This window comes from Notolepis coatsorum (assembly GCF_963971535.1).
Source record: "Notolepis coatsorum genome assembly, chromosome: 6".
NCBI classification, from domain to species: Eukaryota; Metazoa; Chordata; class Actinopteri; order Aulopiformes; family Paralepididae; genus Notolepis; species Notolepis coatsorum.
The window spans coordinates 176203874-176219307 of record NC_140170.1 but is presented as its reverse complement, the minus strand read 5'-3'; the positions used below and the strand labels follow the sequence as shown (position 1 = coordinate 176219307).

General features: G+C 43.4%; 1 protein-coding gene across 1 annotated transcript in view; it reads right to left on the bottom strand.

Moving 5' to 3' along the window:
* Window positions 1–99: 99 nt before the first annotated feature.
* Window positions 100–15434, bottom strand: part of tsen2 (TSEN2 tRNA splicing endonuclease subunit) — a 20312-nt gene continuing 4977 nt past the window's right edge. The window contains exons 4-12 of the mRNA XM_084316634.1: window positions 15428–15434; window positions 14740–14959; window positions 11799–11876; window positions 10763–10813; window positions 9670–9808; window positions 8312–8348; window positions 6843–6954; window positions 2293–2382; window positions 100–973 (exon numbers count right to left, since the gene is read on the bottom strand). The exon at window positions 15428–15434 is cut by the window's right edge and continues 356 nt beyond it. Coding sequence (XP_084172760.1) covers window positions 917–973; window positions 2293–2382; window positions 6843–6954; window positions 8312–8348; window positions 9670–9808; window positions 10763–10813; window positions 11799–11876; window positions 14740–14959; window positions 15428–15434 — 791 coding nt within the window. The 3' untranslated portion in view covers window positions 100–916. The remainder of the gene's footprint in view (window positions 974–2292; window positions 2383–6842; window positions 6955–8311; window positions 8349–9669; window positions 9809–10762; window positions 10814–11798; window positions 11877–14739; window positions 14960–15427) is intronic.

Below are 15434 nucleotides of genomic sequence, written 5' to 3'. Positions count from 1 at the left end.
ATGGAGGGAAATGGAGAGAACACTTACTTCTGTGTGGTGGACAGAGGGAGAGATACAAAAATAATAATAATAGAAGACTTTGGAAGATAATAATAATACTTTATTTATATAGTACCTTTCATACAAGAATTGCAGCCCAAAGTGCTCCACAGCAGTAAGATCGACATAAAATGGACATGATAAAATAGACAAAACAAAAGCAATGCAGAGAGTAAGAAAAGGGTGAAAAGCAATGCAGGTAATACCAACACGTCTGGTTAATGAATGAACAGAGGATCATTACTCCCGTGGACTAGATTAGCCGCTTCTTCACAATCAAGCCTGATGTGGAACAATGAAGTACCCGTCTGTGTCGCGCTGCTGGGGGAACTAGTGCTGACGGCTGACACTGAGAGGAAATTAGCTTGGGCCCATTTAGAAGGTTTAACGGTGTCATGTTTTGAAAAGGCCTCTAGTGATTTATTACTTTGCGGCTCAAGCCACTATAAAGCGACAGCGGGGGTCAGGGCGCACGTGACGCCGCATCCAATTAACACACTGCTCCTCAGAGGCTATTCTCTTACAGCTCCAGACCGGTAATGTTGCGGCTCCCGGCGGACGCTCAGGTTGACTTACACTGACGGGACGATCGATGTCTCCAACACACCTCCTGCCCACAACGGGACTACTGGAGCTCACCGAGGACAAAACTATCACGTTTCACATGTTGCTCGTTGATTATTCCGCTGGTATCAGTGCATTCCTGCCGACGAGATTGTGCGCACGTTGGAAAGAAGCTGTAAAGGGTGATGCTGACGTTCGCCGTTATTAACACGTCAAACGACAAACATAACAATAAAGACAACGGCGAACCTCCGTCGGTCTTTGGCCTAGGTGTTTATTTACACTACTAAATAAAGTCTCTCTAGACGACCAATCAGATGTCGTCTTGTTCGGCTCGTTCACTGGAGATCCAGCGGCTCAGTATCACTTCCTGGAGAGAGGGAGGAGAGGGAGAGGGAGGAGAGGGAGAGGGAGGAGAGGGAGTTCAAAGTTCACACGTAGAGAAGTTGCTCTATTGTGCCTTAACACTTTGAATGCCAGCCACGCTTTTTGTCGTTAGTTCATGCCGACCTTTGAGTGCCCGCCAACGCTATATCGCGTTTGTTGGTCGTTTTATTATTGGCGATTTGAATTCATATTTCATCAATCGAGCCTCACGCTAGTGTTGCAGACTCTCTCTGAGCTCAATTGGGAAGATACCGCCCCCTAACGTCTCTCCCTGTGGTACTGCACCCCATTACTTTAGACTGACGAAGGGGGGGGGGGGGGGGGCAGTTTCCTCATTTTACTTTTCCATCAAGGCCAACTGAAGAATCCATTGTGCTCGCCGGCCCGGAAAACGCGTGGATTATGTATTTACAGTACCCAACACTGTAATCAATAAGTGTGATCGATATTTGGAATGGCGATCAGGAATTGGAATAATCTTTTTGGATAACATCTGATCTAAGGTAAGGAATCTATTTGACCAGTCTTGGGATAATCAGAGCTGTTTTCACCTATATCTCAGCGTTTGCCCTATGTGTGTGTGTGGCTGTGTGAGCGATCAGGAAATGAGATAATCGATATTTCAGCCCGCTTCTATAGCGTGCATAAGTACACATATACTATCGATAATCTAGCGTTTATTTGAAAACGATTCATAAATAGGCAGACAAATTACAACGTTTTTGTGTATTCCAGAATATTCCAGTAAATGCCTTCTATCACGGAAGGGCTTTTCAAAATGCTATAAAACGGAAATGAAGCGATTAAAAAACAATCCGTTTTGACAATGTTGACTGCAAACAAGTCATTGATAAACGACGGGCAGATTAGACACATAGCCATAATTTAAGACAGAGATTATGCGTTCACAACGCTATCATTGAAGTGGGTGCTGGCATTCAACCATGTTTTACGATGTTAATGGCCGGTAATCAAAGTGTTAATACAGTGTCTAAAAGGGAGGAACAGGAATTATATCACAGTGTCAAAACCTTTCACAAGCACAACATTTGAGTCAAATGTGGTGAGTCTCTTCAGTTTATGTGGTGTTTAAGACACATTTTAGTCAAATGTGGTGAGTTTCTTCAGTTTATTTAAGACACATTTTAGTCAAATGTGGTGTCTCTTCAGTTTATATGGTGTTTAAGACACATTTTAGTCAAATGTGGTGAGTTTCTTCAGTTTATGTGGTGTTTAAGATGCACTGTATTGCATGCAGATACAGAGACACTGGACGCCTGGCTGGAGGGTCTTCATTCCCACCTGTACTGTGAGTCTAGACAGGCAGAGCGGCGAGGACAGCTCAACGTCTGATAGGTCAGCTGGACAGATGATGTAACACAACATCAGCTCCTGGGGACACAGACACACACAGTGTGGATTCATCAGAGCCACAGGGATTCAGAAAAAATTTATAAAACCCTACATTAACTCATTGACTGCCACGCTGTTTTCCCATCTTTACTCGCTGGCGCCAGCGTTATTGACCATTTTCACAATGTTTGCGGACCCATCGTATATTCTATATTATAGCTATGGAGACAATAGTATGGCTCATTTGACAGGCACTATTTATAGTCCAACATGGACAAACCAGTTCATTTCTACATACTTTCATTTGTGCGCTATTCCACGCTAAACATCGCCGGTTTCAAAATAATCCAGTCTCGTTTTCTAGATAGTGAGATATGACGTGTTATATGCATATGCACAAATCGTTCGGGTTGCTCGCCTGAAACCTATATTATTTCCAAATCAAAAGGTATATACCATATTAGATGTTTCTTCACAAAATCATCAAAGGGGGGGGGGTCGTTTTACGAAGCTGCGATCGTTACCAAAAGCATGTTTTACGTTCGGTAAAATACGACGCTGTGATCAATACAAAAGCATGTTTTAGGTTCGGTAAAGACCTAAAATAGACCTTACCTTAGTCAGAATGTACTCCAAAATGAATAATCCCAGTAGTTCCATCGCGATCGCCATTACTGGTGTGCATTGGGCCTGGCCTATAATACGGGAAACAATAGGTTTCAGGCGAGAAAATCGCAGACAGATAGCTGTGTGCTGATTCACTTTGAGGGGGAGGGGATTCCTGCAGCCAGAGGTACCGAGGCACTGAAAGACAACTGAGAGACCCAGTTCAAAAGGTAGGCGATACTGCCACCTGTCGGGATTCGATCGTCATTGCAATTATAACGTAGGCAGCGGTGCCAGGGAGACACAGGCAGGTCCACGCGAGTGTTTAGAATGGGAAAATCTAAACAAATAAAGGATCTAAAAATGAGTTCTCGTTTTTGGCGCTCAATGGTTGGATTCTTTTTTTGGCAATGTCACTAACTCACTCAAGTCATTCACACACAATTAGCCTTGGAGAATATTTTTTTCGTTATTTTCTATTTTTCTCCCATCCCAATTTCGTATCGCCAATTCTCCCCTTCAATTCTCCCCTCCCCTGTCTTGAACATTGCTCGACTATGCCTCCCACTGGTCGGCTGTAGTGAGGATAGAAGCCTTGCATCACATGTCCCCTCCGGTACACGAGGAGGCAGCCTGTCGCATCTTTTCACCAGACAGCGTGGTCTCTCAGTGGCGAGGAGTAACGCGTGGGAGGCTCACTCTGCCCCCGATACTTCCTGACTCTACTGTACAGGCGTCACCCAACCGAACTGTAGGAGTCGCTGTCCACAACGTCCAATCCCCACCCACCGACTTTCCACCCGCTACCTCTGCCAATTGAGATAGTATGACGACTGGCCCAAGCCGCAGGCAATGCTGACTCCGGGAGTCGAGACCGCAGCCTCTTGCATTGGTGACGAGCGCAATCTCCGCTACGCCACCCAGCCGCCCTACCTTGGAGACATTAATAAAGTGCTGAGTGGTTTACCTTGGAGACATTAATAAAGTGCTGAGTGGTTTACCTTGGAGACATTTATAAAGTGCTGAGTGGTTTACCTTGGAGACATTAATAAAGTGCCGAGTGGTTTACCTTGGAGACATTAATAAAGTGCCGAGTGGTTTACCTTGGAGACATTAATAAAGTGCCGAGTGGTTTACCTTGGAGACATTAATAAAGTGCCGAGTGGTTTACCTTGGAGACATTAATAAAGTGCCGAGTGGTTTACCTTGGAGACATTAGCTGTGTTTACATGGACCCTAATATTCCACTAGTAATCAACAGCCTGATCAGAATAGAAATGCCTCACGTAGCCACTTCAATCAATCAATCAGATTTATTTATATAGCACATTTAACATGACACGTGTCAACCAAAGTGCTGTACAGAGGGTAGATACATATATATAGACAACAATCACAACTCCGTTTTATGGGAGGGCACACAGGCAAGCACACAGGAAAACAGGGCATGAGTCAGTGAACGGGAAAGGCTAGTAGGTAGAAGTGGGTTTTGAGCCTAGATTTGAAGGCATCTATCGAGGGGGCGAGCCTAATGGAGGTGGGGTTGCTGTTCCACAGTTCAGGGGCTGCGACAGAAAAGGCACGGCCCCCCCATTGAGCTTGAGGTTAGACCTCCGGACTGTCAGGAGCCTCTGATCGGCTGACCTGAGGGACCTGGTGTTGGAATAGGGGAATAGGAGGTCTGAGATGTAGGAGGGGGGGGGTGACCATTAAGGGCTTTAAAAACAAATAGGAGAACCTTAAAATCTATCCTGTAGCGTACTGGAAGCCAATGAAGGGAGGCAAGGACAGGGGTGATGTGGTCTCTCTTACGGGTTCCGGTCAACAGTCGGGCAGCAGCGTTCTGTACTAGCTATTAGGCGGGACAGGGAAGACTGGTTGATGCCTATATAGAGGGAGTTGCAGTAGTCTAATCTAGATTAAATGAAAGCGTGGATAACTCTCTGAAGGTCTGCAGGGGAGAGAAGGGCTTTGAGTTTACCAATGGTGGGTAATTGGAAAAAACATGCCTTTACCACTGAGTTCACTTGTCTGTCGAATTTAAATTGTGGATCAAAAATGACACCTAGGTTATTGACATAAGGCTTGACCAGGGAGGACAGGTTGCCAAGACTGTTGGTAAGGGTGGTGACAGCGTCTGGGGGACCGAAGAGGATTCTTTCAAATTTTTTTTCATTTAGTTGTAAAATGTTTTGTGCCATCCAACATTTAACGTCATCAAGGCAGGACATGAGACTGTTAAGTAGATACTGGTTGTTAGGTTTCAGGGAAACATAAAGCTGTGTGTCGTCAGCATAACAATGAAAAGAGATATTGTGCTTCTGAATGATTGAACCAAGGGGTAGCATGTAAAGAGAGAACAGGATCGGGCCAAGGATGGACCCTTGCGGGACCCCACAGGAGAGGGAGTTTGAGGGGGAGGAGCAGTTGGCAATGTTGACAGCAAAGCTTCAATCAGAAGAGACTGACCTGATCGGAAGGACATTTCAATTGGGCTGAGAGGGGTGGTCTAAACCTTTGATAATCCGTTCAATAGGACAATATTATATAATAACCATGTAAACACTTGATCCGATTGATCCGATTGTTTCGCTCTGGTTGGAATAACTATATTCTTTCTGTGCATTTCTGTGCCATGTGGGCGTAGCAGCTAAGCTCCTTGACATGAAGGAGTTCCCGGTAGCAGCTAAGCTCCTTGACATGAAGGAGTTCCCGGTAGCAGCTAAGCTCCTTGACATGAAGGAGTTCCCGGTAGCAGCTAAGCTCCTTGACATGAAGGAGTTCCCGGTAGCAGATAAGCTCCTTGACATGAAGGAGTTCCCGGTAGCAGCTAAGCTCCTTGACATGAAGGAGTTCCCGGTAGCAGATAAGCTCCTTGACATGAAGGAGTTCCCGGTAGCAGCTAAGCTCCTTGACATGAAGGAGTTCCCGGTAGCAGCTAAGCTCCTTGACATGAAGGAGTTCCCGGGGACATTCCAGAACAAAAGTCCTCCGTGGCCGTCTTCTTCATCGGGAGCTCAGCGTTAGCTAAAAGGATTGTTTCATGCCTCTGTGTAGTGAACGTCCAACTTGTTCTTCTATCACGTTATTCAAATGAAGATCTAAAAATAGTCCAATTTGAATGATTTAGAGTTGAGGAAATATTGTCCATGTAACCACAGCTAGTAGTGATATAGTGCCGAGTGGTTTACCTTGGAGACATTAATACAGTAAGGCGCCGAGTGGTTTACCTTGGAGACATTAATACAGTAAGGTGCTGAGTGGTTTACCTTGGAGACATTAATACAGTAAGGTGCTGAGTGGTTTACCTTGGAGACATTAATACAGTAAGGCGCTGAGTGGTTTACCTTGGAGACATTAATACAGTAAGGTGCTGAGTGGTTTACCTTGGAGACATTAATACAGTAAGGTGCTGAGTGGTTTACCTTGGAGACATTAATACAGTAAGGTGCTGAGTGGTTTACCTTGGAGACATTAATACAGTAAGGTGCTGAGTGGTTTACCTTGGAGACGTTAATACAGTAAGGTGCTGAGTGGTTTACCTTGGAGACATTAATACAGTAAGGTGCTGAGTGGTTTACCTTGGAGACATTAATACAGTAAGGCGCTGAGTAGTTTACCTTGGAGACATTAATACAGTAAGGTGCTGAGTGGTTTACCTTGGAGACATTAATACAGTAAGGTGCTGAGTGGTTTACCTTGGAGACATTAATACAGTAAGGTGCTGAGTGGTTTACCTTGGAGACATTAATACAGTAAGGTGCCGAGTGGTTTACCTTGGAGACATTAATACAGTAAGGTGCCGAGTGGTTTACCTTGGAGACATTAATACAGTAAGGCGCTGAGTGGTTTACCTTGGAGACATTAATACAGTAAGGTGCTGAGTGGTTTACCTTGGAGACGTTGCCTGTGATCCTACTGAGTGCTGCTAGAGAACGCCAAGTAAACGGGCGCAACGCTGCACCTTTGAATGCTTCCCCAACCTGCTCCACCACCACCGAATAACTACAGGGAGAGGAGGAGAGATGGAGGGAGAGAGAGAGAGCGAGAAGAGCAAGAGAGGAGAGGATGGAGCAGAGGAGAGGAGGGGAGGATGAGAGGAGAGGAGATGATAGGAGAGGAGAGGAAAGGAGAGGAGATGAGAGGATGGAGCAGAGGAGATGAGGGGAGGAAGAGAGCGGAGAGGAGAGGAGATGAGGGGAGGAAGAGAGAGGAGAGGAGAAGAGGTTAGAGGATGGAGCAGAGGAGAGGAGGAAGAGAGATGAGAGGAGAGGAGATGAGAAAATGGAGCAGAGGAGAGAAGAGGAGATGAGGGGAGGAAGAGGAGAGGATGGAGCAGAGGAGAGAAGAGGAGAGGAAGAGAGGAGAGGATGGAGCAGAGGAGAGAAGAGGAGAGGAAGAGAGGAGAGGATGGAGCAGAGGAGAGGAGAAAGAGAGGAGAGGATGGAGCAGAGGAGAGAAGAGGAGATGAGGGGAGGAAGAGAGAGGGGAGGAAGAGAGAGGAGAGGAAGAGAGAGGAGAGGAGATGAGAGGATGGAGCAGAGGAGAGGAGAGGAGGGGAGGAAGAGAGATGAGAGGAGAGGAGAATAGAATAGAAGAGGTGAGGTGAAGAAAAGAGAGGAGAGGAGTTCTCAGTCTGGTTCATTCTACTAGTTTATACTGTATTTTGCCTCAACGGCAGCATCGGTTCGGCACCAAAGTTAATTAAAAACGTAATTCTGCAAGCTAACCTAGCTTAGCACAAATTAAAAACCTCTCCCAGAGCTTTAAACTAGTGGTCCACATCCATTAACCTGTGCTAAGCTAGGCTAGCTTGCGGCCAGATAGCTTTCTCCTCAACGCACAGAGAGGAAATTGGTATCTATCTTCGTGTCTGACTCTAGAGAAGACGATTAAAGGAACACGCCAACATTTTGGGAAATTAGCTTACCGTCTTCTCAAAGAGAGAGACAAAAAGATAGATACCAGTTTCCTCTCTGTGCGTTCAGTATAAAGCTATCTGCTGCATGTTAGACTAGCTTAGCACAATGAATGGAAGCGGACATGACCGATTAGCCTTCGGGAGAGGTGTTAGTTGGACAATGCCTAGGCTAACCGGTTATTCATTGTGCTAAGCTAGGCTAACGTGCAGCCAGCTTTCTACTGAATGCACAGAGGAAACTAGTATCCATCTTCTTGTCTCTCTCTGGAGAAGACGGTAAGCTAATTTCCCAAAAAGTTGGCGTGTTCCTTTAAGCGTGTTTCCCATACTGTTACCGTGTTCCTTTAACGGGGAACGGGCAGCAGTAGAGATGGGAATGATGCCTTCACTAAAAAAGCACGGCCCCCCCAAGAACATGTACATCCTTCCGCTCCTACTCACCTGGCGTGGTAGAAGGGAGGACCTTTCCTGTAGAGCACTGGAACACACACACACGCACAGAGAAACAAAGATCAATGTTAGACTTGGTTCCTACGCAAAGTTAAGAGGTTATTAAATCAATCAATCAATCAGTCAGTCAAAACGTAAGATTTTTCGATGCATCAAATCTTTGCCTAAATGATCGGAATCAGAAACGTTGTTGGTTGGAATCAATAAAGCTTTCCACTCTATGCTCTAGCAACAATTAGAAACCCTCACATGCTTATTACAGCCTGGGAGGACTGCCATCATAGTCTAACATAGAAGTATTTCTGAATGTCATCGACCTCTAACTTTACGCAGGAACAAATGCCTCGTCTCCACTGGCCAGGAGACAGTGGCCAGTCGGGCACACATTGTCTTTAGAACCTGGCACACATTGTCTTTAGAACCTGGCACACATTGTCTTTAGAACCTGGCACACATTGTCTTTAGAACCTGGCACACATTGTCTTTAGAACCTGGCACACATTGTCTTTAGAACCTGGCCAAACTTGGCTGGGAGTGTTGTATCATCATGGCTTAGCTTGTGTACTAGGGCTGCAATGATTAGTCGACGGCGTCGATAATAAAAACTCGACGGCGCCGAATGTTCGCGTCGATGCGTCGTATTTTTTTTATTTTACATTTTTTTTTGCACTACCTATCTTTGTGAAAGTGGCTTCTCAGCTCTGGTCCAGCTGAAGACAAAGCAGAGGAACAGATTGGACATTGACCTCAGAGTTTCTTTGTCTACCATCACCCCAGACTTTGAGACTCTTGTCAGGAGCAAACAACATCCCCAGTTATCCCATTAGTTCCCTGGGATGTTAAGCTAAGAAGTCTGCTAAGAAGGATATATTATTTATTATTATTATTATTATTATTATTATTATTATTATTATTATTATTATTATTATTATTATTATTATTATTATTATTATTATTATTATTATTATTATTATTATTATTATTATTATTTTATTTCATTGTGTTTTTAGCCCTAGTTGCACTTTTGTTGCAACCCCAGTTGCAGTTTAGTTCCCCCAAACATACTGTCGGTCTGTTATGTTAAGCTAAGAAGTCTGCTAAGAGCCCGGATAAGAAGCCGCGGCCACAGGAAGCAGAGATGGAGGGTGTGACAGAAATAATCGTTAGATTAGTCGACTAATCGAAAAAATAATCGACAGATTAGTCGACTACCAAAATAATCGTTAGTTGCAGCCCTATTGTGTACTACTACTAGCCACAGCCAGGCCAAACATAGCTAATGGAGACAAGTCTAACGTTGACCTGTGTATGCATCTGTGTATGAGTTTGTTTATGTGTCTGTGACTTACTGAAGTCAGAGCCGTATTTGATGCCTGGTTTGGGGACCCAGCCTTTGCTGCGATAGTGGTGATAAGCAGTGTAGGAGCAGACAAAGCTCGGCTGAACTGACCGGAACGTTCTCCACAGCTGGATGATGGTCATGGGTTCCTGGAAGAGACCAGGTTTAACACACAGAAGAACTGGACTAGGGTGTTTAAAACATGTCTCTTCTAGAAGAACTGGACTAGGGTGTTTAAAACATGTCTCTTCTAGAAGAACTGGACTAGGGTGTTTAAAACATGTCTCTTCTAGAAGAACTGGACTAGGGTGTTTAAAACATGTCTCTTCTAGAAGATCTGGACTATAGGGTGTTTAAAACATGTCTCTTCTAGAAGATCTGGACTAGGGTGTTTAAAACATGTCTCTTCTAGAAGATCTGGACTAGGGTGTTTAAAACATGTCTCTTCTAGAAGATCTGGACTAGGGTGTTTAAAACATGTCTCTTCTAGTAGATCTGGACAAGAAGGACATTTAAAACATGTCTCTTCTAGAAGAACTGGACTAGGGTGTTTAAAACATGTCTCTTCTAGAAGAACTGGACTAGGGTGTTTAAAACATGTCTCTTCTAAAAGATCTGGACTAGGGTGTTTAAAACATGTCTCTTCTAAAAGATCTGGACTAGGGTGTTTAAAACATGTCTCTTCTAGAAGAGCTGGACTAGGGTGTTTAAAACATGTCTCTTCTAGAAGAACTGGACAAGAAGGACGTTTAAAACATGTCTCTTCTAGAAGAACTGGACTAGGGTGTTTAAAACATGTCTCTTCTAGAAGAACTGGACTAGGGTGTTTAAAACATGTCTCTTCTAGAAGAACTGGACAAGAAGGACGTTTAAAACATGTCTCTTCTAGAAGAACTGGACTAGGGTGTTTAAAACATGTCTCTTCTAGAAGAACTGGACAAGAAGGACGTTTAAAACATGTCTCTTCTAGAAGAACTGGACTAGGGTGTTTAAAACATGTCTCTTCTAGAAGAACTGGACTAGAAGGACGTTTAAAACATGTGTCCTCTGGAAAAACTGGACTAGGGTGTTTAAAACATGTCTCTCTAGTCAGCCAGCCTCACCTCATTGTAGTAGACAGAGAGGCAGCCAAGGGCATAAACCAGGAAGAATGCCTGAGGAAAGAAGAGGAGCGATGAGGAGGAGAGAGGGGAGGATGTTGGAGAGGAGAGGATGGAGGAGAGGAGAAGAGAGGATGAACAAGAGGACAGAGCAGAGGATAGAGAGGAAAGAGGAGGATGGGGAAGACAGGATGGAGAAGAGGATGGAGGAAGAGAGGAGAGAAGAGGATGGAGGAGGAGAGGAGAGGATGGAGGAGCAGAGGAGAGGATGGAGGAGGAGAGGAGATGATGGAGGATAGGAGAGAAGAGAATAGAGGAGAAGAGGAGAGAATGGAGGAGAGTTATTCAGAACATCAACAAATAATGAGTAAAGTGAAAAACTCCATTCAAAAACCTCAACTCTATCTGTCCCTCCATCTGTCTCTCCATCCATCCATCCATCTATCTACTATCTACTGTCTCTCAGCTCTGACAGCAGGTGCTGTTGTCCACAGGTGGTCTACAGGTCATTAACCCTTTCACTGCCACACTACCAAACGGTTAACCCTTTCACTGCGACAATACACAGCAGGTTAACCCTTTCACTGCCACCATACAGGTTAACCCTTTACTATCACACTACTGACAGTAACCGTCTGTAGTGTGATAGTAAAGGGTTAACCTTCTGTAGTGTGGCAGTGAAACGGTTAATGTTACTCTACTGTCTCTCAGCTCTGACACAGGTAATGTATGAGTGTCAGTGATGAAGAAATGTTTGCGAATCATTTAATTTAAATATCAATTTTTTAATGCAGTATGACTAGCTCTCGATGTGAGTCTTCTTAACTCTTCTTTACTCTTATCGTGCCTGAAGGTCCCAAATTACAAATATTCATCCAAAGTAAATTCTTTACGACCACTGGACGTCTGGACGGCGGTTAATTTTTCGAACGCTGCATCTGTCCATCCATCCATCCCCCCCTCCCTCCTTCCCCCCCCCCCTCCCTCCCTCCCTCCATCCCCCCCCCCCCCCTCGCCTGGGAGAATGATCGTGTCTCACCTCCTCCAGGCTGAGCTGTAGATATTCTATCAGACTGAAGGGATTGAGTCTCAGTTCCCTCCGGCCTCCTCTCTCCACCTACAGAACAAACACAGCCCACCAGAACATCAGACAGACCCACCGTGAACACGTCTCACGAGCTGAAACATTAACATGTTTGCTCATGTGTCGTTTGGCTCGTCTATTGCTGACGATAGTGGTGAGAAGTGTGGAACCTGCGAGTAGCCGAGTACAACTGATTAGTCCATCCAGTGTTTCCCCTACCACAGTGTTAATTTTGGCAGCTATTTTCATTTTAGTTTTAGTCATGTGTCAAGTGCTCCTTTTTCGTTTTCATCATATTTAGTCATCTTCATTTATTTTTCATTTAGTCAGTTTTAATCAACTAAATGTCTGAGGATGGCCAGATAATGTTGATATTTAAACTTACAAAATAATTATACAGAGAGAAGCTTCAGCAAGTACAAAACGCTGCTGACCGACAAAAGAGAATCCCTCACTGAGGAAAACACAAAGGCCTAACCATCATGTATCACAATGGTGATGTCAGCCAGAGATGGGGAGAAGCATGAACCTTTAAAGGACATCTCTTTGAAATAAATCACATTTTACAGTTTTTTTCTGATTTCTTTTATTAAACTAATTATTATTTTGTATTATTTAACTATTGCACTGCACTGGCAGTTGAACTGCATTGAAAAAAAGAAACCTCATAACCTAACTGGCACTGAACATTGAACTACACTGGCATTGTTTGCAGATGTACTGTTAAAGTTTGTTAAAAACATAATTTTGTATTTTTATTTTTATGGTTAAATCCAAAGGAAAAAAATATAAAATCAGAGAAATCCGAAAACGGGAAAATAAAAAAGAGAAATCCGAAAACAGAAAAATTCATATCCGAAAACAGGAAAAGATAAAAACAGATTTCATAGGGCCCTAGTTAAGGTGAGTTAATAAATTCACTCTGAAAATTTGCTCCGCTCTGATAAACTGACTCTTTGGTCAGAGCGTCCAGTGTGCACTCAGAATTTTCTAACAACTTGAGTGCGCTCGCTCTGACACTGGTTGTAAATAGGTATGAGTGTTGTATGTGCCTCCCTCAGTGTTTCCCATTAATTACCTAGACTGATACATTGCCAATAGGGATGCATCAGTAGTATTTGCAGTGGTAGTAGTCGTAATAGCAATCCAGTATATTTTTAGATTTTCTAAAAAATAAACCAGTTCAACACAGGTAACCACTTTTGCTTAATTTCTTTGATGGCTCAAATGTATGCTCTAGTCTAGTCGATTTTGTGTTTTGAGCACAAAGTTCATCATAGATCTGGCCTCTTTATTTTGCTCTCAAAGTGCACCAGATTGATGCATTTAACTTTAAAATGGACACAAAAAAGAAAATCCAGGGGAGCATGCCCCCGGACCCCCCTAGAGGGTCAGAGGTTCACCCACCACAGTCTCACAAAATCCTGTGGGAAACACTCTCCCTGTATTGTAAATAGTTCATATGTATGTTGTCACTACTGTATGTATAATTGTAAATAAGTTGATTTATGTGTTGTAAATAAATTGTTAATATTTATTTACCTAATTTATCGCAATCGTTTCATTTCAGCTCAGAGCTCAGTGTAGAGAAATCAGTAAAGACTATATACCAGGTAACATAATAAAGACTATGTACTAGGGCCCATATTCACAAAGCGTCTCAAAGTGGGAGTGCTGATCTAGAGTCAGATTCAGTGTTAGTTTTAATAAGGTCATGTTGGTTCTCTTGGTTGTGAGCTGCACTTTATTTCATAAACAGAGATGATGAGGAGTTAAGAAGATACAGATGCTGGTTAAGTCACTACAGCTCTCTACCTCGCTCCATTCAGCCCTTTCTTTATCAGGGGAGGTCTCACTGTGTTTTCAGGCCTTGATTAAAGCTACCTACAAAAATTATTAAATTAAATTAATAAATTTAGTTCTCCTGGGTCACTAAGCATTTGCACAGCACACACTCATCTAATCTAAATCTAAGTAATTTAGTCTTGCATTGAGTCTTCAAATTTGGCAGGATTTTCTCCTAACCCTATTGGCAGATGAAAATATGATAAGTCTCTCAATACAAGATTCAAATTCAATATGCGATGAAATGATTCATTAAAATGAATTTGCAGGGTAGATTGCACAATGCCTCTGAAATTAGCAAGATAAAGCTGATTTATACTAGGGTGCTCGACACTCTTGACAGAAAAGATGGTGTCGCTTGACATTAATAATTTATACTTAGGCAAAGGTTTCTGTCATCTCTCTCTATGGTAACAAAACACACCAAGCTCCTGACTGTTTGTGTTTATTTCTGTCAATCTTTCCTCTGTCCTCCATGTATAATAAACATGTTAGCTACAGATAAAACCTTTCCTCTGTCCTCCATGTATAAACATGTTAGATAAACCCTTTCCTCTGTCCTCCATGTATAAACATGTTAGCTACAGATAAAACCTTTCCTCTGTCCTCCATGTATAAACATGTTAGATAAACCCTTTCCTCTGTCCTCCATGTATAAACATGTTAGCTACAGATAAAACCTTTCCTCTGTCCTCCATGTATAAACATGTTAGATAAACCCTTTCCTCTGTCCTCCATGTATAAACATGTTAGCTACAGATAAACCCTTTCCTCTGTCCTCCATGTATAAACATGTTTGATAAAAACCAAAGTGAAACCACAAGTATATCCATGACAAGGTTTGTCTAGCTACACCAATCACAGTGTACAATGACAGTGTCTGCAACATAACTAAATTATGAAGATGAGCGATATGAAAGACATTTCCAGAAATGTTATTTTCTATTGAAAATACAGTTAATAATAACATAAATAAGCCTTTAGACTGCCATGCTATTCATTAACCATACACCACAAGCTAAATGTAATTTCCATCTGAAACAGAACTCACCTGTCCATCATCCTGTCTGTCATCGGCCACTAGCACATACTCATACCCCGCCTCCAGCAGCTCAGAGTCGGGGTGAGGGTGAGGGTCATGTTTAGGGTCTTTGGGGTCAGGTTGCCAGCGGCAGCCACAGTGGACGATCCAGTCATCATGTCTGGGACACTTGGCCTTCTGGTCCACCTGCTCCGGCTCCTCTGGGTGCACCTCCGCCAGGGGGTCGAATCTATTAGGATTTGTCATTAGTATGATGAGGAGGGCGATAATGATTATTATTATTATTATCATTAGAATCTGATAATAATAATACATCTGAAACATGGGGTAGGCAATATCTTTTAGAACCATTTTGGTAATATTATTTTTATATATTTTTTTAAGATTTTATTTATAGCATTTTCAGCTTTTTTCTTGGTCAACGCAGGACCTTTTGGCCACGCAGGACCGACAGCGGCCACGCAGGACCGATAGAGGAGAGAGGGTGAAACGGGAGGAGAAGAGGGGAAGACATGCGGCACACGGCCAACCGGGTCGGGGTATCGAACCTGTGGCGACCGCTTCGCGACTCAGCGCGCGCTATATGGTGTGCTATACTGGAGCGCCCGCATTTTGGTAATATTTTTGTGAAATTCTCTTCATATAACACAGACCGGACGACGTACTCTATTACAACTGTATGGACAAAACCTCTTACCTGAGGT